The sequence below is a fragment of the Benincasa hispida genome, chromosome 7, assembly GCF_009727055.1.
Source record: "Benincasa hispida cultivar B227 chromosome 7, ASM972705v1, whole genome shotgun sequence".
In the NCBI taxonomy this organism is placed as follows: domain Eukaryota; kingdom Viridiplantae; phylum Streptophyta; class Magnoliopsida; order Cucurbitales; family Cucurbitaceae; genus Benincasa; species Benincasa hispida.
Window position 1 is genome coordinate 13,002,549 of NC_052355.1, and position 24,613 is coordinate 13,027,161.

The 24,613-nt window shown below is 32.6% G+C and overlaps 1 protein-coding gene and 1 long non-coding RNA gene across 2 annotated transcripts; both read left to right on the forward strand.

The window, feature by feature from the left end:
- Positions 1 to 10,754: 10,754 nt before the first annotated feature.
- LOC120082009 lies at positions 10,755 to 11,520 on the forward strand. Its single transcript, XR_005483014.1, has 2 exons — positions 10,755 to 11,044; positions 11,127 to 11,520. It is a non-coding gene; the product is annotated as an uncharacterized LOC120082009 (long non-coding RNA).
- Positions 11,521 to 16,852: 5,332 nt separating this feature from the next.
- LOC120081151 (BAG family molecular chaperone regulator 1-like) lies at positions 16,853 to 20,912 on the forward strand. The gene is made up of 4 exons (XM_039035833.1): positions 16,853 to 17,234; positions 18,140 to 18,396; positions 18,984 to 19,130; positions 20,442 to 20,912. The coding sequence occupies exons 1-4, from the start codon at positions 17,048 to 17,050 to the stop codon at positions 20,667 to 20,669; spliced, it is 819 nt and encodes a 272-aa protein (XP_038891761.1). The 5' UTR covers positions 16,853 to 17,047; the 3' UTR covers positions 20,670 to 20,912.
- Positions 20,913 to 24,613: the final 3,701 nt, after the last annotated feature.

Here is a 24,613-nt window from a genome sequence, read left to right on the forward strand (position 1 = left end):
TTGAACACATAAAATGTAGTCTTGAAAGCCGATACCCTTGGGAACCTTCAATTTGGTAGGTCGAGAAATTGCATCCCTAAGTACTCTAGAATAGGCTACAGACCATTCCCACCCTGGCATCACAAATATGAGCTCTTCATTTGGAGAGCAGACGAAAAGCACGTTCGTAGCTATCTCACCCTTCCTAGTATCATATCAGGGTCGATCAATTGCACTTACATTCACCTTGATGTATGTGCCATTCAATGCACCTAGACAATCTTGTTTGAGTTCATACATCATAAAAAAGTAAAAAAAAAAAAAAAAATGTTTTCCTAGAAAAATACCTAGTATTTGAACATGTACGGATATAAAGTCGTTTTAATAACTCAAACCATTTTCACCTATTGTTAATGCATTCATTTGTGATGGGCTATAGTTTTTTTAGCAGTAACTCATGAAGTGATAGCACTATAGTAAGGATTAATTTGAAATCCCTTGAAACAGTTTCACCATACCGTGAGAATTTTCGTTGAACTAATTGATTCTTAATGTCGTGCACCAGTATGTGGAGGAAGATTGCCACCATCTCCTCGATGTCAACACACTTAGTAGGTGCCAAACGACCAGTTGTTCTAAGCATATTACAAAGGATTGTGGATGTCCTTTAATCCATCCATGTGCTTTCTAAAAAACATATGTCATTCTCATAAATAAGTTGAGAGAAGTTTAGCTTCCTAATCCGATTTCTAATGTATAACGGTTGTTTCTCTATTCCACGATAGTCATTTAATAATAGGGTTAAAGATAGTAACAGTTGGTGCTGGGAGGTGATAATGATTGAGAGGATGGTAAATATTTCTTCGTTTTTCTAATTAAGGGAAGAAAGACGTCAAACTGATGATTGATAGCTTCATGCACATCTGCAGCACGCAGCTGATTTGATGTGCTTAGAAGATAAGTTGATATTTCAGGATAATGATGACCAATTGATAAGCATGAAGGCTTCCACCACGGTGTAGTTTTATAGTTTTGTCAATGCTACATCATAGTTTTTTTCTTTATGTTTTTTCAGTGCATAGATGATTAGACGTGTTCGAATGTATGCCTTAAAGTCTCGTAATTAGTAAATTATTTGAAATAATGGAGGATTATTTTATATATGCAATTATCTATTAAAGAAAAATCCAAGGTTATTTTATATAACTTGAATAGTAGGTGGTTGACATACATGTAGATTATGTTCAAGTAATAACCTAAATGGCCTATAGTATATGAATAAGGTTGGGTGCCTTATTCTGGTGACACTACGGATACAACCCATTTTGTAAATGTTACAAGAGTTATAAGTGTTACAAACGATGTGATCCAAATCATTCATGTGGAGACATGAAAGTGAGAGTATGTTTGTATAAGACTGGACTACGAAATGATTAATCTCTCTTTATAACACTGTTAACTGAAGAGATTAATATTTTGTAGGATGACCATATGTAACTTGATCTCAATCATGAGTGAGTTATAAATCTTGTCTATGAGGGAAATCCTTGATTTGTATGGGTGAGAGTGGCCTGAATCACCGACTCAATAAGCCTACCATTTTGGAGATTTGTCCGAGTAGGGAGCTGGAAACATAGTTGCACATGATGAAATTTGCTCCTTCTCATCTTCAGAGTAAATAGATAAATTTCTCCCTTAAGTGCCTCTTTGGGACTTGGGAGGGATTTGTTTATGGTAGGATGATAAACATGTTGTTTATTAGAGGAATGGTGAGACTTAAGAAGTAAGAGGTAATTACAAGGGTTAAACAGTATTTTGACCAAGCTATAATTACGAATAATTCGTGAAGGGATGACTTACTAATCATTGGTTATATCCATGGACACAAAAATATTCTACAATGCGAAGAGTGTAGCTGTGAATTTTTAGTAAAATAACCCACAGTTAATGAATGTTGATTAATTTAATTAAAGAGTTTAGTTAATTTAATCTCATATCATTGGAGCTTCTAATTTATAGGTTCATTAGGTCCCCCTTACTAGTTCACTAAGGATAAAACAAGAATAATTTAGTTATGGATTAATTTGAATTGTTCGAATTAAATAAGAGAATATAAATTAATTGTATGAGATGCAATTAATATAATGTGTATTGATACATTCAAAATTAACTTTATATTATAAGAGGGATATATATTTCAATAAGATTAAAATATTAATTATATAAACGAGAATCATATGAAACTATAGGTTAAAATTAATATGAATGATATTCATATTAAAATTGGAGGTAATGAGAGAGGATTATGTTTGAATATGATTCCAATATAATTTTAGTTAAATATTTGATATTTGACTTAATGATTAATTAATTAATATTATTATTATTTATTTATTTAGTTATATTTTATATAAATTAAATAAATAAGTTAAATAAGATAACTCCCATGGGGAGTTATCTAATGAGTTAGTAGAGGGAAATTATAAACCCTGAAACTTCTCCCTAAGGATTCTCCGAGGTAGAGTGACTTGTGAAGGTTGGCCCAAGGTGCTTGGAAGCATGATTTACGTTGGCCTTGGGTAGTTTGAGGAGGAAGACTTGAGTTGACTAAGTTAATGTTAGGTATAATTTAGGAGGTTGATGCACACAAAGGTACTTAGCATGGAAATAAATTACTAAGTGTTGCCAAGAAGGGGCAACCATACATTGGAGGTAGTCCAATGGAAGAAGAGTGCATCATACCTCGAGGTAGCTTGATACGCCATGTGTGGAAATGAACAAGGAAAAGATAAGAGATGGTTGGCCAAGCTAAGTAAAGGTAAAGAGGACCATGCATTGAAAGAAGAAGCATGATCAAGGGAATGCCCAACTCATGAGTAGGAATCAAAAAAGTTGAGGAGTGGAGAAGGCTATCTTTGGATCAAAGATAAAGCATGAGACAACCACTTACACCAAGAAATGATAAAGGAGCAAATGGACGCATACCTTAAGGGAAATAAGTGTACTTGGATGCATAAGAACAATGAGGTAGATAAGAACCATGCTATAAACTCTAGTAGAGAAACCATGCTTTGAAAAAGTGTCCAAAAACCAAGAAAGGGGGAATTGGAAGGAAGGTGAACGCATGGTAAGGGAGACCATGTGGCCAAAAGAGGCCTTGAAAGGGAAATTTAGACACCATAAATTGAGTTGAGTTACTTGAGGAAACAAGGTCAAGTTGAGCATGGAAGACAACTCAAACAAGCTCTTATGCGTTGGGAAGTGTTGGGGTTAATGCCCTAAATCTCATAGGGTCATGTAGTTTGTAAACACTTGTATGAATAAACATTTTTGATTTATAATATATGATATTTTCTTCACATTATCTATGAAATAAATGATATTTTAGTTGCATTAACCACAAACCAATAAACTAAGATCCATGGTTATCGTTGTAACTTAAACATGTATGTGGAGACATACAAATGGATCTTGTTTAAGTGATAACCTAAATGGTCTGTAGTATATGAATAAGGCTGAATACCTTATCCTGGTGACACTACGAGTATGACCTGCTCTGTAGGTGTTACAAATGTTATAAAGTGCTACAAATGATCTAATCTTGATCATTCATGTATTAGACATGCAAACGAGGATATTCTATACAAAGGAGTTTGTATAAGACCGGACCACGAAATGTTTAGTCTCGTTTTATAACGTCGTTCATAATTGAGATTATCATTTCACTAGAATGACTATAGGTAACATGACCTTAATCATGTGTGAGTTGTGAACTCCTGCCTATGAGGGCGTTTCTTTGATTTGCATGGGTGAGAGTGGCCAGATTTTCTACTCAACAAGCCTACCATTTTGGGGATTCATCTTATTGGAGACCTAGGAACTTAGCTATACAAGATGGAATTCACTCCTTCCCCAAAGCAGGGGTAAGTAGATAAATTACTCCCTTAAAGGCTGATTCTAGGTCTTGAACAATGTGGTGCCACACTATCTCTTGGCCAGAGAGGGATTTAGTCATAGTGGGACTATGATCTATTGTTCATTAGAGGGATCAATGGTACTTAAGGAGTTAGATGTAACTACAGGGGTAAAACGATAATTTGGTTCTCCTGTACCTACGAGCAATTTATGAAGGATCATCATACTATTGATGAATATAATATAGAAATATATTTGTAGTGCGAAGAATGCAACTGTCAGTCTTTAGTGGAGTGCCCGATAGTTAACAGATGATGGATAATGTGATTAAAGAGGTTAATCAATTATTCATGTACCGTTGGAGCTTCAAGCTATAGGTCCATAAGGTCCCCTTGGTAGCTCAATGGATTTAAGTTGAGAATTAGTTTTTGGGTTAAGTTGAAATGTTCAAATTAATAAGAGAAAATTTGATTATATATGATATAATTGATATAATGTATTTGATACATTATTGTTTAATTGGAGGAACTAAATATATGAATATGATTTAAATATATTTTCTATGAATAAGATTCATAGTTATTAAATGTAATATAAATATGATTTATATTAAATGCCATAAAATAGAGAAAAAGAACTATGGTTTATATATTGTATATGATGCAATATTAAAACTATAGGTTATAAATATAATATGATAAGTTAGTTATCATATTTATTTATATTTTATTAATTATTAGATAATTAACTCATTTTTCTTCATAACCACTCTTAGTGGGTAGTTATTTAGTTTAATGGCAAATTTGGGATAAAATGAAATTGATCTCAAATCTCAAGGAATACACACGATTGCTTGAGAGACTATTCAATAGCCTTGTTATCTAAACGATCGAGTAACTTGTCTATGCGATAAACTTCGTCGTCTACATGACTACGTTGTTGTTTACTCGATCGTCTTCTTCCTCCAGACAAAACTTCCCCCCTAACCAAAATTAACCAGAGCCCACCACTCCTGGATTCTCACACCGAGAATGCCAAGGTTACCAAGTGGTAATGTCTGGTTGGTTCGAGGATTGAGTTGCTGCTTGTTCAAGAGGAGTGTTCGAGTTGTTCATTGCATTCATGAACGAGTTTGATCGAGGGATTACTTGAAGAAGGGTTCTTCAAAGGTATAATCTCTTGATCCTTTGTTTTTATTTCGAAAACATGCTGTAATTTAGGATTTATGCATAATCTGTTTTGTTTGACTGTGAATGTTTGAGTTCAATCACAATGAGATTTGGATGATCCGCTTTTGCTCAAAGATTCTCTGGAAATGGAGTTCCTTCAGGAAGTTGTGAAGCAACCATGTGTTGGAGAGATTACCATACGTTAGGGACAAGGAAAGCAATGACCAAGGAAATGAGGTATGTTATAGTTGAAGAAAGGTTACTTTGGAGGAGAACTTGGCTTGAGGAGGAACAAACCATGTGCTAAGTTAGGCTTGCCATGGAGGTTAGTCTGGTTTCGAAACATGTCGATGTTGAAAGGAAAGGTGCAACCATTGCGTTGGGCAAGTTCCCATGCATTGGAGATGTAGTGTTGGTCGGTGCAAGACACAAAACACCTAATCTAAACATGAATCCTATTCATATTATCAATATTTAAATATTTTATACTCTCCAATTTCTTTTAATTTTAACAAAATTCAACATTTAATTATATCGAATATAACTATCTAAACACTAAATTGAATTTGAGCATTTCAAATTCAAACTCTAATTTTGAATTTGAACATTTCAAATTCGCTCAATATTCTAATCCAAGGTGTAATCTTTTAAGAGCTAGTAGAGGGACCTTATGGACCTATAGATCACGAGCTCCAATGATTTGAGATTAAATGGTTAAACTTTTCATCGAGACATACCACTATAGCTTTATGGTTGCACTCTCCTCATTATAGATATATTTCTGACCACTTGATTTAACCATGATCAGTAAGTCGATTCATCACATGTTGTTCGTATTTACAGTTAAGTTAAAATTACCATTTTATTCTTGCAAATACATCTTGCCGAAAGGACCAATGAAGGGTCCTTGAGCAAAAGCAATGGATTGTCCCTGAAGGAACTCTTATCAAAGAGTACCTTTGAGTGAAAGCAAGATCATTCCAAACTCATTGTATTAACAAAATTACTGCATTCACAATCAAACAGACTAGATATGCATTTAATAACAAATTACAGGCATGCTTTTAGACAACAAAGAGAGAAGATACATACCAGTTGAAGAACCCTTCTTTACAAAAATCTTGCTTTCGTTAAATGGACTGCACCTCTCGCTCTCATTGAGGTCGTCCACGTTATCATCCACCAAATTGTTGCATCGTCTACCAACAAACAGACTTCTCACGAACACGGCAACAAGGAAGACTCGTGTTTAGTTGCCAACCGTTGAGGTTAGAACCCTGAGCAGACTGCCGGTGATAAGCCGGAAAAAGGTGAAGATGATGTCAAGCATCATGCCCCTTATGCCCTGGGCGACACACATACCACCACTTGGAACCCTCGATATTCTCGGAGTGAGAATCCAGGAGGTGTGGGCTCTGTTGGATTTGGTAGAGGGAAGGAGGAAGAGATGATCGTTTCCCACGATCAAGCAAGTGGGAGATATCGGGAGTCTATCGTATAGACGATGCTTGATCGTTTAGGTAGAGGTACATGATCGTATAGTAAAAGGAGCGAGATCGTATAGATGATCATTTAGTAAACGATCAAGCACACGATCGTTTAGAAAAAAGCTAGACGACCGTTTAGTAAATCCTATGCGATCGTTTAGTAAATCGCACACATGTATACGATCGTGTAGAAACGTTGAGCTGTCGTGTATGCTCTCGGTTTACTATGCGATAGGCACTATACACAATTCAGTGAGCTAATGTCTGATCCTTTGCAAAATGAAAACCATTTTCATTTTATCATTCAGTTACGAAAACTGAAAGTAACCTCCCACTATCTCATTCGGTTACGGAGAAAAAAACAACACAATTATCCTATAATTGTTACATTAAAAAATAAATATATTCATATTATATTTATAATCTGTGGTTTAATATCACATCATATGCAACATATGAACCATAGTTCTTTTCTCTTCCACTAGATATAAATCATATTTATATCATTTTCCTCCAATTAATGTATCTCATACATCATGTCAACTATATCATATATAATTGACCGGTTCAATCATATCATATATATAGTTGAACTCACTTTTATCAATTTGAACACTTCAAACTGCCCCAAAACTGATTCTCAACTTGAATCCATTGAGGTACCAATGGGACCTTATGGACCTATGACTCGAAGCTCCAACGGTACGTGAATAGCTGACTAAACTATTTAGCAATGAGATCCACCATCCATTAAATGCCAAACATTCCATTAAAGATCGACAACTGCACTCTTCTCACCATAGATATATTTATGTGTCCATCGGATATAACCAATCAACAGTACGTTAACCCTTCACAGATGCTCATAAATATAGCTAAGCCAATTTATCATTTTGCCCTTGTAGTTACATCTAACTTCTTAAGTACCACTGATCCCTTTAATGAACAATACAACATAGTCCTACTATGCGTGGACACCTCTTGAGCCATGAGAAGGTGTGTGACGTTACATCATTCAAGCCCCGGAATCAGTTCTTAAGGGAGCAATCTATCTATTTACCCCTGCTTCGGGGAAGGAGTGAATTCCATCTTGTGTAGCTGAGTTCCCACCTCCCAAATCATACGAATCCCGAAAGTGGTAGGTTTGAGTCCGGTATCTGGCCACTCGCACCCATGCAAATCAAAGGACTACCCTCAAAGGCAGGAGTTCCCAACTCACTCAGGATTGAGATCATGTTACCTATGGTCATTCTAGTGAAGTGAAGTCTCTGTCATGAATGACGTTATATAACAAGACTATAACATTTCGTGGTCGGGTTATATACAAACTCTTTATATAGGACGCCCCCGCTCGCATGTTTTCACATGAATGATTAGGATCAGACCATATGTAACAAGTCACAACACTTGTAACTATTCTACAAAGCAGGTTGCATCCGTAACGTTACCAGGATAAGGTATATCCATATACTACTGACCATTTTGGTTTTCAATTAAGACATGATCCACCTGTATGTCTCCACATACATACTTAAATTACAAACGACAACCAGGGATCTTAGTTTATTGGTTTGTTATCAAACAATTAAAACATCCAATGTTCCATGGATAAAAAAGAAGAAAATAACATATATTATTACATCACAAGCATTTGTTCAAAATTATGTTTACAAACTACAGAACCCAACGAGAGTTTAAGGCATCATCCTCAACAGTCCCAATTTCCAAAATTTTACAGAAGACAATTTTACAGAGAAAAGAAAACAAATCATGCATTTAATTTAAAAAATACAACATGCCTACAAAAGGAAGAATTAGGGTTTAAAAACCCCTTACATTTGAAGACCTTCTTCATGTAAAATACCTTCTCTATGCAAGTCACAAACGACAACCAAAAGGCCAAATGGGATACCACCAATTGGAGACCTCGGTGTTCTCAAGTAGAGAACTCGAGTGGTATGGGCTTTGGTGATTTTGGATTTTTGTGAGAATGGAGAATTGCGAGGAATGAGTCAAGAGAAGAGGAAAAGAGAATTTCTTCTTGGGAAAATTACAGAACAATTCTATCTCATTTCTCTATTTTGAAGGAACAAGAAGAAGACCCTTATCTCCACCAACTACCAAGGACTCCCCTAAAGATCTAGCTGAAAAGAAAGCTATAACTAATGCTCCCTATTCTAAAATGTATGTGATGGTGCGCATTAGACCTGACCTAGCCTATAGTTCAAGTTTGGTTAGTAGATACAAGAGTAACCCTTGCAAAAATCATTGGGAAGCTACTAAGTGGGTATTTTGATACTTAGTGGGGTCAATAAACAGAGGTCCATTATATACAACTCCTAATGAACCTAAAATAATCCTAAAAGGGTATGTTCATGCAGATTTTGTAAGGGATAGTGATAAGAGGAGGTCTCTAACAGATTACTCCTTTATGTTAGGAAGAAACCTCATAAGCTGGAAGTCTCATCAACTATTGAGACAGAGTTCATGGCAGTACCAAAAGCAATTAAAGAAGCAATTTGGCTACAAGGTTTAATTACTAAGCTAGACTACACACAAGAATCAGTAAAGCTATTATGTGATAACCAGAGTGCAATCTATTTAACAAAAAATAAGCAATACTATGATAGAACAAAACACATTGATGTAAAGCTATTCTTTGTTAGAGACATCATAGAGAAAGGAACAACCAATATACAAAATGTTAAAATAGAAGACAATGCAACTGATTTCTTAACCAAAGCCTACCAAGTGTAAAGAATAAGAGTAGTTTTGCTTTCAATTTTAGAAAAAAGAAACAATCAATAAATATTTCTAGAGAGGGAGCTGTGAAAGAGACATCTTATCTGAGTATTTTTGTAATCTTGAAGTCTTTAAATGAAAGCTTGAAGATCTATTCAAAAGTGGATATAGGTGGAGCTAAACATCGAAACACTATATTTTTGTGTGTCTTATTCTTTTCTTCTTTGATTTTCTAGTCATGCGTGCTTGAAATCTTCTTGAGCTCAAGATCTTCATCAACTTGCCTGAAAAAACGAAGAACGAAGGAAGGTAAGTAAAGAATAAACTTGGCCCTAAATTTTTAGCAACCTTCCGTCGAAATGGAAATGAAATGAGAAACGTGGCATAAAGAAAATCACATACACAACAAATATTTTAATGCTTTTGGATCAGCTCAGCATACATCTTTTGGGCTTGTGAATTCAACTTTCTTTGGGCCCATTTTTTATCAATCACTACAAAAAGGTTTGTCTATTTCGACCATCTTTTATTTATATATATATATATTTATATTTGTAAGAGGTTTGAAACAACTTTGAAAAATACATCCACTTTACTGGAAGTTATGAAAAAGCATTGAAAACCTTTGAAAACCTTTTGAAAAAACATTTAAAAAATATCTCCATTTTATCGAAGGTTATAAAAACATACTTTTAAAAATTATACATTTATCGAAGGTATTCAAAAAAACCTTCAAGAAAATATTTTCATTTTACCAAGGTTATAAAAAAATCTTTGATAAAACTATATTTTTATCGGAGGCGTTCAAAAAACTTTCAAAAAATATTTTCATTTTATTGGAAGGTTATAAAATCATTTGAAAAAAATATACGTTTTTTCAATGGTATTTAAAAGAAACCTAAACAAATATATTAATTTTACTGAGGGTTATAAAAAAAACTTTTGAAAAAATTATATAGGGTAATTGTTTTAAATGATAAAATTATTGAAAATAATTTTAAATATAACAAATGTTATTGTCTAACAATGATAGACAGTGATAGCCATCTAACAACGATAGACACTAGAATAGAGCTTTTTCTCGTGTTTTTGTGTATTTTGAAATCAAATTTTGAATATTAAGTTTAGAGATTAATTATTGCAATGGAGTTTGTTGATGGAAAAATTCGACAAGCGAAATCATCTACATGCTGTCAATAATAAATTTATAATTTTCAGAAGAGGTTACTTGAAACAATTAAAAATTAACACATGGGTATGATATTTACCACAGACACTCCAATGCTTAATTTAGTATTTGCACAAAGGTCAAGACAAATAGTTTTTAGGCAAAGTACGACTGTCATCCTCTATTTATAATAGATTTCAGGAGTCTTCCATATCCCTTTAGGATTTGGAATCTACTTCCTTTACCTATTTAAATATCGAACACTTAAAGGGATAGATATGAGTCATTATGGATGTTCTAGAATGGAGGGCCGATTTAGATTGGATACTTGTGAGGAATTATTGACCTCAGCCTCAACTTGGCCTCGACTTCCAAGGTTGAGGAAGACAAAATGGTCATAAGATCCCAATTGCCTTGGTCTTGACCTTCCAAGGCGAGGTAGGTGAAATGGTCGCGACAGCCCATTTGGCCATGGCCTCGGCCTTTAAGGCCAAGATGGGCAAAATAGGCATGGTCCAAATTTTCTTTTCTCCCTCAAACTCTCGCCCGCTTCCTACTAGTTTTCAGTCGGTTTTTGGGATAAGGTAACTCCCTTGATTTTACTCTCATCTTTCTCTTTCACCGGTTAATAATTACCCGTTTTTTGGTTTATGGTCGTTTGTGTAGTTTCAGAAGAAATGTTCTTTAAGGGAATTGCAGAGATTGGATTCGAGATTCCAATTTTAGGGCTTGATCTTTTCAGACCTCTTGAGAAACCTGCGACTCTTCCATCTTTTCCCTCAACTGATTTAACATCTCCTGCATTGTGACCATTGATCCCTTTCAGCTTTAACTTGCTCTGGGTTTCTTCGAATTATCGCCTTGCAATGCCCTAAACATCGATTCTGTTCATGTGACGTTGAGTCCTAAAGATTAAATAACGCATAATCCCTGTGTTACAGAGATTTGTATTCTATTCAAATTTGGTTTATCTTGATCACTTGTAATGAGAAATTTTACCAGATTCTATAGGTGTTTCGGCATGGAACAATTCAAATGTTCAGTTCCTTAAAACCTGAAACTTTTTTTGCCTCACCAACTTCCTTAAAACCTGCAGAAAGAATTATGATAATATATCTTTCACTTCTTTTTCATTAATTGGATTTTGGGGCACATTAGAATTCAGCAAATCCAATATTTTATAATATTAGTTTTTGTTTATTGACAGTATTATAAGAGTTAAATCTAAAGCTAAATTTGACTTATCTTCTTTTGATAGGTTTGCTTTCTTATATAGAAAGAGATCGGATGTTGGTTGGAGATATCTCTCGGGAGATATTAGATTTAATTTCTAGGCTTTAGAATTATAAAAGACCAAATATAGATGATTTTGTGTAGCAGTCGGATGAGTTTTAAGAGAATATGATTTATCATTCTTCTATATTGATGCCCGCTTTTGACTCTTGGACTTGGTTCTAAAATCTTGCATACATTTTGTAAGAAAGGAGACAAAGTTGAACTAGTTTGATGAGAAAATAACTTGCGCCACTTGACAATTTAATGCTCTTTTGATTTAGGTTTTATTTTTGTGATTTCTTTTACAAAGGATTTACAATTATTGATTAAAAAAAAGTACTTATGGTAGGCTTATTGAATTAACTTGCGCCACTATTCAAGTCCCGAAATCATAACATACATAAACTACTCATCTCCTTACCTTGTATGGGAAGAAGTTAATTCTATTTTGTGAAATTATCTTTCTTGCTCTCTATGTGGTCAAGTCCCTATGCTAGGCTTATTGAATTAACTACATAGTCATTCTTAGTCATGCAAATCAAATGACAAGCCTTCATATACATGAGCTCATAACTTATTCAGGATTAAGATCGAGTCACATTTAATCATTTTGTGAAATATTAATCTTCTCCATTAATTAAGGTATTAAGAGAGATTAAATACTTTGTAGTCTTATCTTATACAAACTTATTGTACAAGATACCTTCAATCACATGTCTCCACATTAACGATTTGATTCTAATCACGTGTAACAATTACAAACTGGATCATAGACAACTTCTAGATATTCTAGCCTCGACTTCTTTGGCTTATGAACTCCTGGAGCAACATCTTGTTCCCATTTTTAGGGTTGAGACGTTTCCTCTTGAGTCTATTGGCTTGAACTTCTTATTTCTTGACTTGATTACTTTATTTCGATCTTGTCAACCCCAATTTGATCCTTAATTATTCTTCCAAAGCGCTTGTAACATATTGAATTATTCAATTCTTACAAAATAGATAGTAAAGCACATAAGAGTAACAAACTAACTTGAATTGAGGACATTAAATAGCATATTTAAAGTGCTATCGGGAAGGTTCTAATAGTCATATAACAATTAGCCATTCTAACTAGTCCTCCAAAGGGAAATTAAGAGGATGACAAGAGTAAATTTGCTCTCACATCACATCAAGGTTATACCAGATGCTAAAACGTTTGAATAAGATGTTAAAGAAGGACGAACATCATCGAAAGATGGAAATCAATCAATGATTGATGATCCCAAACATAACAACGTAACCCATTAAAATTGGGTAAGTCTCAAAGTTTATCTTTATTCTTACACCATTATCCTAAAGTAATGACCTAAATTCTACATGCCAACAGTTGGGGTGAGATACAAATATCATCAATTCTTTTTCTTTTCTTTTTTTTTTTTTGAAAAAGATCTAATGTCGAGGGATCAACAGATGCACTCGAATATCTCAACCAGGTTGATACATTCTTAACGCCCTCATCATGTCCTGATAAAAAAGAAATCCATCAATAAGAGAAATGTACAAAGACAATAAATAGAGTCAAAGCACCAACAAACAAAAAAAAAAAAAAGGAAGGAGGCTAGAGAAAAGCCATCAAATTAAGAGTTATACAAACAACATCATAGTTACAAAAGAGATTAGATTTAGTAGTCTAAAGGTAGGGTTGAGCACATCTTCCCAAAGGTGACTTGGAGGTTTGCCCACATCTTTGAAGGTCCTTCTATTTCTCTCCAACCATAGACACCAAAAGCAGGCACCAATCAAATTGCTCCATGTGACTTTCTTCTTGCTGTTGGGTTTAATATGTGTAAGAACATATAGCATATCATCCAAAGAGGTAGGTAGATAGTGTTTAGCAGCAGAATTAAGCCTATTCTAGAAGTAGTTGGAGTAGGAGCATTGCAAGAAAACATGTTAAGCGGATTCCTCAGCATTCCTGCACAATACACACCAATTCGACTTGAGCATCATGTTATGTGAGCGCACTTGGCAATTGTCACTCGTATTTATGCCTGTGTAGAAGAGTCCAGACAAAGAAGAAGATGTATTTTTTAGCTAGAAAGGCAAACTAAAGAGATTGAACATCCAACGATATAGAAATAGGAGACGCATCCTAGATTAAGATTTCCATGGATTTGACACTAAAGATACCATTAGCCGAGAGCATTCATTTAACCTGTTCCTTCCCAACATTCGGGTCGAGATGAGGCTATTCATTTGTAATCTGAGTCTAGATATTTTGTTTGTGAGACAATAGGGGTTTACGGAATTTGGGGTTCCACACAGCATTGCGCTCATCTCAAGCATCTTGTACAGTAATCACCCTATCTTCAATCACGGCATAGAATTTGGGGAGATGTTGACTGACAAAACCATTCATAGCCCATTCATGAGACCAAAAAAGAGTGTTGTTACCCAACGAGGTTGAAAGTGGATTGTACCCTAAGTTTGTCATCGAGGAGGATGACAGTTTAAGTGGGGGAGGATGTCACAATCTAACTTTGAGATAGTAGATTGTGACCCCACTTGTGTAGACAGTGCAGTGGTGACACATGAGTGTCGACACATCTGGCAAAGACAGAGGACCAAGAGAAGTATCGTGATGCGATTGAGGAGACCCTTTGTATTTTAAACTTCACATTCTACAAGGATCATGAATTCTAAACTTCACATTCTAAAAGTACTCTCACTATAGAGGAAGGATAAAGTTTTAAACTCTATATATAGAAGATGACTAGATTACTCAAATGTGAGCCAGACATCTAGGGAGTATTTGGGGCAGAATAAAAAACCTATGAATCAAATGCTTGGGGGCTTATTTGAGGGATTCAAAAGTCTGGGAATCATAAATGCCTGTGTTTTGAGGCGCAAACATGGGTTTAGGTAATCTAATTTTCTTTGCCTATTTCTTAGTCGTTTACCAATGATGAAGACAGTTGATCGTTCACCAAAGTCAGCTGACAGTTGCCAACGGTCATCGACAACAAATGATAAGAGATAGGAGATTTCTCAAACCTATGACATTCATTAGAAAAATATATATTCCAAACCCATGAGTTCGGTTTCTTAATCGTGAGAATTTTATTCCAATAGCCCAAACATGGTTTGGCTTCAAATGCCAAACCCCCTAATTCCAAACCCATGAGCCACATACCCTCTTAATCTTTTTTAATTCCATGGATTCAACTATAACCAAAGAAAAATATAATAGAGATCTCTTGTAAATATTTCAACTTTGTATTTTTCCCTCTCAGTTCTACTTTGAAATTCTTTCTAAAGTGCTCTCAAGGCATTACAGAAACTATGGTAGAAAAGAAATATTGACAAATTCTTCTTTCTAATTCTCATTGGACATTGTAATTTACATGGACTAAATCACTAATATAACAATCCATATAAGTAAAATAAAATGGTTGTTAGAGACATTTCAAGTAGAACCCCATAATATAAAAGGGTAAAATAGAATGGACCTTATTGCTTAATCTTACAAAGAATGTAAGGAACATAAAATAAAGAAAGTTTTTGGCCTTTGGAATGGAGATTGCAATGGTATTTTAGCTTCTATTTAAATCTAGAAGGATTCAAAATGGGAAATGATCTTCAATTCTTCATACAATGACACTTGGTTAAATCTTCAACCTCTTCTCATTGTCGAAGCTTTTAAAAAATAGAAAATATAGAACTAAAAATTAATAGGTAAAACAACAATTTTTTATCCCTAAACTTTCATAAAATTAACAATTTCGTCTCTAAATTTTAGATAGTAATGATTTAATCTTAGTACTTTCAAATACATAACAATTTAGTCTTTGAATTTTAATAATTAGGGTAATTACAATGGGTTGCATTTTTAGAATAATAACTAAAAGTCTGTCCTGTTAGACTTCTTCTTTAATAGACTCTTACCAGTAAAGCAATGTGATCCATCAATAGGCTATCTAAATTTTACCATATTTGTCATTTTTCTACATTATGTTATATCTGCGCTAATACTTAGAATCTGATTGTTATATTTGCAATTTCCCTCATAATTAAGTAACGATTTAGTTCTTATACTTTCATCAAAACTAAGTGTCAAGTTTTATTACATTCAATTTTATCTTTATAATTTATAATAAATTTAATTCTTGATCATTTTATCAATCTACACTTGTAACAAATTTCATTAATAATCGTACTAATAGGTTTCATGATAGGAGCTAAATCATTACAAATTATAAAGTGTAGAGATTAGATACTTTCTAGTTAAAGTTTAGAGATTAAATTATTACTTTACGAAAGTTTGGGGACCACAAATGTTTTCTTAACCAAATAAATAGTTAGAAATAATTGTAAAATTGACAATAATACCCCTGAAAGATGACTCTTTGAAAATGAGACAGATGCCAACTGTATGAAGATTTTTCTTAGCTGGAGAGCTGGCTTCATGTTCTCATTCCAATTTTCAACTTCTGATTATTGCTTTTTTTCTCCCTCTTTTTGTCAAATTAATTGAAATTTCTGGTGGATTTAATAATTCTGCTCCACTTTCCCCCTCTTTACCTAATGCAAACAAAAAAAATCCTTAAAAATATATTTAGAGAAACTCACATATAGAAAAAATACCAAACTATTTATAGAAATAGCAAAATAAATAAATAAATAAAAATATTGATAGACAATAATAGACTTATATCAATGATACCCAATTTCTATCACTAATAATATCAATGATAGACTTGTATTAGTTTCTATCACCGATAGACACTGATAGACTTCTATCTATTAGTTTCTATTACTGATAAACATTGATAGGTTTCTTTCAATATCTATCAATTTCTATCATTGATAGACAACGTCTATATGTGATAGACATTATCACAACTATAACTAAATTTTGCTATTTGTATAAATAATTTTTCTTATTTTTCTATTTTAAAAATCTCTATACCTTTAATTCAAATCTCTTATTTAACTCAATTTATGTCTCTTTTTTTTTTTTTTTCTCATTCCCTTTTTATTAAAATTGGATTCTTCCTTCCCTCACTCAAACTAAAAATTGTTCTGTAGCCATTACTCTCTCACTTTCCCTTTTGTCTTCACATTCCCATATTCTCTATCTCAAAACTTTCTCATAGTTCTTTGTTGTAAAGCAATGAATCAAAAACAGAGTTCCTTTTTGTGATTCCATGATTGAACTTTTGGCAAACCCAAAGATTCTTTCTTCTTCCTATGGGTTTCCTCTTTGTTTCTTAATAAAATAGTGTGAAAACAGAGAGAAATATTGATCAAAGCAGCAAAAATCAATAGGTTATATGATCAATATGGTTTCAATTGAAAATCAAAGCCATAGAGTTTCAGAATTGGAAATTAGGCCTGGAGGAATGTTGGTTCAAATGAGGGATTTGAATTCAAATAATCCTTCTTTTCCCACTATCAAAGTTAAGGTCAAATTTGGCTCTTCTTACCATCATATTCAAATCAATTCCCATGCAAGCTTTGGTAACACTTTTTTCTTTTCATCTATTGAATTTGTTCATTTTGTTGTGAATATGATTCTGAGTTCTTCATTAGTTATTTGTTTAATTTCAGTGATAAATGTAAATTCTTTGTGTATGATTTCATATATTGAACATATATTTTGCCATGTTAAGAAATTCTTGCATCTATGATTGTATGCGAAGTTTTTTAGTAAAACATTTGTATAACATTTCTATTTTGGAATGTCTGTATGAGACATTCTGGATTAGATAAAGTTGGTTGAAACTTACCTTTGGCTCATTTTAAAAATAGTTAGATAAATAAATCCCCTTTTGGGTAAAATTCAGGCTAAATTGCAATATTATCTTGATCTTTCATAAATGTTTCAAACATTATCCTTTGAGTAGAATTTTATTAGAAGATTGAATAAAAATTGTGACTTGGAATAGGTGTGGCGATACTCCAAATTTATGTTTTAAGATCACTACAATATCATCTAGGTCATCTCAACTTTTTTTCAACGTCTTATAGTGAATTCTATTCTAAATGTAGTTTTGAAATGTTTATAAAAAAATGGTGGATAATATTGTAAATTTTGTAAGTTAAGAGGTGGTTTTTTTGAGCCTAAAAATTTAGGAGCATAATCATTCCGTCAATTTAATTTGAAATGGGATAATTTCATATTATTTTAAAATGTATATTGTTGAGTTATAATATAAGGAATTGATTTTAGTAGTGAGAATTTAGTCCTATGGTTTGATAAAAAGAGCAGTTGTAAATATAACAATCAGATTCAATATATTTGCAGATATAGCACAATGCAAAAAAAAAATTACAAACATAGCAAAATTTAAATTTTTGCAGGTGAATTATTATTATTATTATTATTTTTGCAGTGTTGTTAAATAAATGCAACATTTTTGTAGGTGAATTAAAAAAGTTGTTGGCAGAACCAACTGGGTTGCACCCAGAAGAGCAAAAGTTAATATACAAAAACAAAGAAAGGAATTCAAAAGCTTATCTAGATGTTGCAAGAGTAAAAAATGGCTCAAAAATTGTGTTGATTGAAGACATTTTAAGCAAGGAAAGAAGATGCCTTGAAATGCTTAGTAATAAAAAGTTTGAAAAGTCCTCAAAGTTGCTAAAAGAAATAAACTTGGAAGTGAATCATCTCTCCCAAGAGGTATGTATAATGTATATGTATATATCAAGTTTGAAGGGTTATTATAGATTTGGTCCTCATAGTTTGAAATAAAAAGGTTAGAATTTCGTTCCTATGATTTTAATAGTAAAAATTTAGTCTTATGGTTTGATAAAAAGAACAGTTGTAAATATAGCAATCAAACCCAATATATTTGCAGATATAGCACAATGCAAAAAAAATTGCAAACATAGAAAAATTTAAATTTTGTTTTCGAAATCTATCAGTGATAGACCATATCGCTGGTGGAGGTCATTAGTGATAGATCATATCACTGGTAGAAGTCTAACAATGGAGTCTATCACCTGATAGACTTTTTTTATACTTGGATTTCTTCAGAAATGTTGTTGTACAATTAATTATTATCTTTGAAAGTATTATCCAAAGCAATTACCCTTTGATGAAATCTTCGTAAATAGTCCATACTGTAAGGATTATTTAAGAGGAGTTTATCAAACCATATGACTAAATTTTACTTATAAATTATAGGGACTAAATTCTAATTTTCTCCAAACTATAGGGATCGATTTTTCAGTTTCAAAACGAGTTTTTTCAATTATTTTTGATAGGTTGGATCTTTTCATGTGAAAGCTTGTAAAGAAGGGAGAGTATCAGAAAAGGAAGTGGATGATTTGACTGAATTGCTTATGAGAAAATTGATTCAATTAGATGAAATTGAAGTTGTGGGAGATTTGAGACTACAAAGAAGAGAACAGGTAATCAAACCCTTCTACTCAATCTTTCAAGTTCTTTTCACAATTTGTAGGCCCTTTTCATGATGATTTTATTTTATTTTATTTATTTATTTATTTATTATTTCTGATTTTAAAAACTGTACTAAAAATTAGTTTTTTACTTTTCAAAATACTTGTGTTTTAAAAAATTTGTGGCAACTTTTCAACCACAAAAATCTATATAAATATTTGGATAACTAACATTTACACACATATAAACTTTTATTTTTTTAGTAGATTCTTGAATTTTAAAAATGTTTAATAGAGTTCGTGAATCTTCAAATTTTTATCGTCTAATACGTCTTCTCTTCTTCTTCTTTTGTAATAGATCTCTAGATTTTAAAAATGTTTAATAGAGTTCGTGAATCTTCAAATTTTTATCGTCTAATACGTCTTCTCTTCTTCTTCTTTTGTAATAGATCTCTAGATTTTAAAAATGTTTAATAGAGTTCGTGAATCTTCAAATTTTTATCGTCTAATACGTCTTCTCTTCTTCTTCTTTTGTAATAGATCTCTAGATTTTAAAAATGTTTAATAGAGTTTATGAATCTTCAACCTTTTGTCTAATGGTCCTAATATATACAAAATTTTAAAATTTTAATAAGTCTATTTGATTTAAATTTGAGTTTTATTTGTAATATATCCCAAACTTTGGGTATTGTGTCTATTGAATCATGAATTATTTTTAAAAATATAAGAAATGTTAAATTCTTATTAAATATAAAATTAAAAATTAAGAGATCTAGTCTTAAAACAAAAATTTGAAAGATTTATTAGATACTATATTGAAAGTTTTTGATAGACGTGAATTTTAAAGTTATAGACTAATTTATTATTGAACCTTCTATTTCAAGTATTTTTTTTTTTTCAAATCGATTATTTCAAATGGGTTTTAAAAATGTATTTAGTCATTCATTATTGTTTTTCTTTCTTTATTTAAAAAAAATCATTTGACCAACAAGAGCATAACTTAACTGGCATATTCCTTGTAGTATCGACCTCGAGATCTGAGCTTTGATATGCACTCTACACTTTAATTACAATAATTTTTTTTTAAAAAAAAATCATTTGGTAGCAATATTTAAGGGGACTTTCAAAGATAGAAAAATAAGAAAAACAATTTATACAAAATAACAAAATTTTAATCGTCTTATCTTCTAATTGAAGTCTATTAATGTCTATGAGTTTTTTTTCTTTTTTTCGAAAGGTTCCTAGAAACAAAACACAATAACACACAAATCTCATACAATTTTATAATTAATTTCCAAACTAAATCATTTTTATTTGGAAAAGGTGAGAGAAGTTCAAAAGCAAATTGAAACTCTTGACATGATCAAGCTACAATATTGTATCACTCTCACTACCAATAATGGAAATGCAAACTCAAATGAAGATTTTATTTCCACTACAAAGGGAAAGCAAACTTTGCAGCCAAAGCAACAATGTTTGAGAATAGTGAAGGAAGCTTTAAGGAATTCTGAATCAGTTGTAGTGACAACAAAATGGGAAACTTTTGATTAGGAGTAATATCATCATACTTAAAGTTACAAAAATTTTATGTGAATAAATCATACAATTATATTATCAAAAAGAATTTATTCAATACACATTAGACATATCTACTACCTTTTGGTTCTTCTCATTTTCATTTTTCTTTTTTCTTTTTCCTTTTTTTGCCCTTGAAATAATTGTTATATAATAATTCAAAGAGCCCAAAAAGAAATATCAAATACAATATTGGAATGAGAATGGATTATGAGATTATATGCCATAATGGGTATTAATAAAGTGGAGAGTGTATGAATTTATATCATTGTATCCATTTAAAACTCTAAACTTTTGTATTAATGTATCAATTCATCTTTCAAATTTTGTTTCAAAATATCACGTGAAATTTATAGTTCTATCAAATTCCTAAAATTTCACAAGTGAATTTAATTTTAGACATACATTATTCAGATAATCTAGGGAAATTTAGACACATTATTAAGATTATTTGTAGAAAATTGCTCACATAAACTTCTCTAAATATTGGATTGACAAAAATAATTTTCAAAAGAAATTATAATTAAGAGTCTAAATTGATTTGTTTATGAAGTTTAGTGGTTTAATTGATAAAATTATTAGTATGCCGTGCAAAGTGTTTATCCAAACAAATTGTAATTGAAGCTATAAATTGATATACTTACAAAAGTTTAGAGTTTAAATTGATAGAATTATTAGTTTAAGCCTTAAATTGATATAACCTCCAAAATTTAGAGGTGCAAATTGATATTTTTTAAGCTATGATCTATAAAAATAAAAACTAATACAAGTTTATTTTTGGTAGCCCATTTGTAGAAACTCCAACAACTGCATAGGAACTTTAAAAACTAATTATGTGTCTAAAAACCTACAAAAATTATATATGTTGAGACCAAAATTTAGATAGAGAAAAAGTGTATCAGACCTTCACAGGACAACAATCATAAATTTGTAATTACTGGAAGAATGTGATCTATAAGATGATAAGATCTATACACCGATGTAGTGTAACACGACACATGCAAAAGTAAAAAAAGAATGTATGTGTAACAAGTAGACAGTTTGAGTATTAGAAAAGACATACTTCTCCCTATATAACTATCATGTCTTATTTGTATGATGTACCTACTTTGCTACCAGAGGTATAGTTATATTAAATTTAACCTTTCGACATCATCCTCGAAGCATGAGTCATGCTAGAAATATCTAACTCAACCTTTTTTATGACCTGGCACTACAACAAATATTACTTTCTAAAACATTTAGTTATAGCATGAAGCTTAGTCACACTATTGAAAAAAAAAAAAGGAATTAGGGTTTAAAAATAAAAAAATGGGCACTAAATTAAAAAAAAATCTCGCCCACGTTACTGAAAAGAGTTACATATGATGGCTCGAGCTCATTTTCCTCCCAAATTTTCATTTCTCTCTCAAAAACTTCTTTTATAACTCTTATCATCTTCTCAAAACTACTCTAATAAGTCGAAACCCTTTCTCCAATTGGTTGAAAAGCGGTCTTTAAATCCATCTGATGTACTACGAGATTATAAAGGGCAACGGGAGAAAATAGGACATAGATTGAAGTAATTCTAGTGACAGGGGAGAAGGTATCAAAGAAATCTATGTTTTCTCTTTGTCTAAAGCCCTTTGCTACTAACTTAGCTTTAAATTTGTCAACAGTTCCATCAGGTCTAAGTTTCCTCCTTAAGATCCATTTGCACCCTATTGCCTTCCAACCTGGTGATAGATCTATTAAGTGTCAAGTCCTATTTGACTCAAGTGAATCCATCTCATCATTTATAGCTTATTTCTATAGGTTGGCATTTACTAAGGATAGGATAGCTTTCAGATCTTTAGGATCTTCTTCTACATTATAGGTCAGGAAGTCATGTCCGAAATCTTTGGCGGTTTTAGCTCTTTTGCTTCTTCTAGGTTCTAGGTCGATTTCCTCTCTAGGGTTAGGTTTTCTAACTAGGGTTAGACCACTTGACCCCGAGCCCCCACTATTCCTTGATTTAAAAGAAAATCTATCTTCTAAGAAATCGACATCATTTGACTCAATGATCACTTGGTTCACTAGATCATAAAACCTATAGGATTTACTATATAAGGCATAACCTATAAAGACGCATTCGTAAGCTCTACTAGCTAGCTTTCTCCTTTTTGGGTCTGGAATTCTTACAAAGGCTAGACTACCCCATGTTCTAAAGTAAGACAAGTTTCGTTTCTTATTCTTGATAATTTCGTAAGATGAAGTTTTGTTTTTAAACTTTGGGATTCTATTTAGGACATTACACACGATAAGGATGATTTCACCCCACCAAAAAGACGTGGCTCCTAAACTAAGTAAAATAGCAACTACTAGCTCAGCTAAAGTTCTATTTTTCTTTTCGGCTTTTTCGTTCATTTCAGGAGAATAAGGTGCAGTCTTTTCGTGTATTATTCCATGCGAGTTAAAGAACTCATTAAAATTGTCCGAGTCGTACTCAGTTCCTCTATCACTACGACGTTTTTTAATCTTTCTATTAAACTGATTCTTTACTTCATAAATAAAAAGTTTGAAGGCATAAAAAACATCATTTTTGTTTTTCAGCAAATATACAAAAGTATAATCAGAGCAGACGTCAATAAAAGTAATGAAGTATCTTTTACTGTTCCTAGTAAAGATGCCATCAAATTCACACAAATCAGAATGAATTAAATCTAGAGACTTAGAAATCCTAAGTATAGATTTATGCAGAATTTTAGTAATTTTAGCCTTATTACAATACTCGCATTTATCAAATTCATTCGTGGATAATTTACGTATCATTTCCAGCCTAATCATGTTACTAATTAAATTCTTATTCACATGACAGGGTCTAACATGCCAAACATGCATAGAACACAACATATGTATAGAATATTTCATTTTATTAAGGTCTAAATTTAATTTCAACATTCCCTCAGTTGCATAACCTTTTCCTACGAATAAATTATTTTTGGTAAGGGTATATAGGTCTACTCCTATATTTTGAGTAAACCTGACCTTGTTGAGGAGATAGCCCGAGACCAAATTCTTTCTTATCTCCGGAGTGTGTAAGACGTCCTTCAACGTAAGAGTCTTCCTAAAGGTAAACTTTAGTTCCACCTCGCCGGTTCCAACAACTTTCGTGGAGTGGTGATCCTCTAACAGAATATTCTTATCCTTAGTTTTAGTATACATTTTAAAGAGACTAAGGTTGTGACAGATATGGCGCGTAGCGTCAGTCTCTATCCACCACCTTTCACAAATACCGATCACATTTACTTCTGTGATCATGGCGACTAACTGTTCTTCTGTTAGGTTCGCTTGACCAGCAAGACGACACCTGTTCCTACAGTTTCTAGCCATGTGTCCAGGTTTATTATAATTAAAGTAGAGGAACTGTACCATTTCTCCTGAAGGGTGCTTCTGTTTTTTTCTATTGGTTTTGGTTGCTAGAGCCATGGTTCTGACCTTTCCTCTTTGTCCCCATTGATTTTTGGTCAGGTTTTACCACGGTAGAGACGAGTTTCCTAGGTATGGTGTTCACCTCTTCCCTCTGGTCTTGCTTCCAGGTTTCCTCTTCAATCCTTAGCCGGGTGATAAGACTCTCCAAGGAGAACTCCTTGGTCTTATGCCTCAAAGTGTTCTTAAAGTACTTCCATAAAGGGGACAATTTATCAATAATAACAGTAACTTGGAATTGTTCGTCTAGAGGCATAGATTTAGTAATTATCTCGTAGGCTATTTTCTGGAGTTCATGGGATTGCTCTCAATGGATTTTTTCATTCGTCATCTGCAACTTGAGGATAACGGCTAATAGCATATTTCTTTCGACCCGACCTCCTCGGTACTTTTGGCAAGGATCCCAAACCTCCCTCCGCTGTCTTCATAATTATAGTAGTCATACAGATCATCAGTCAAACCATTTAAAATAA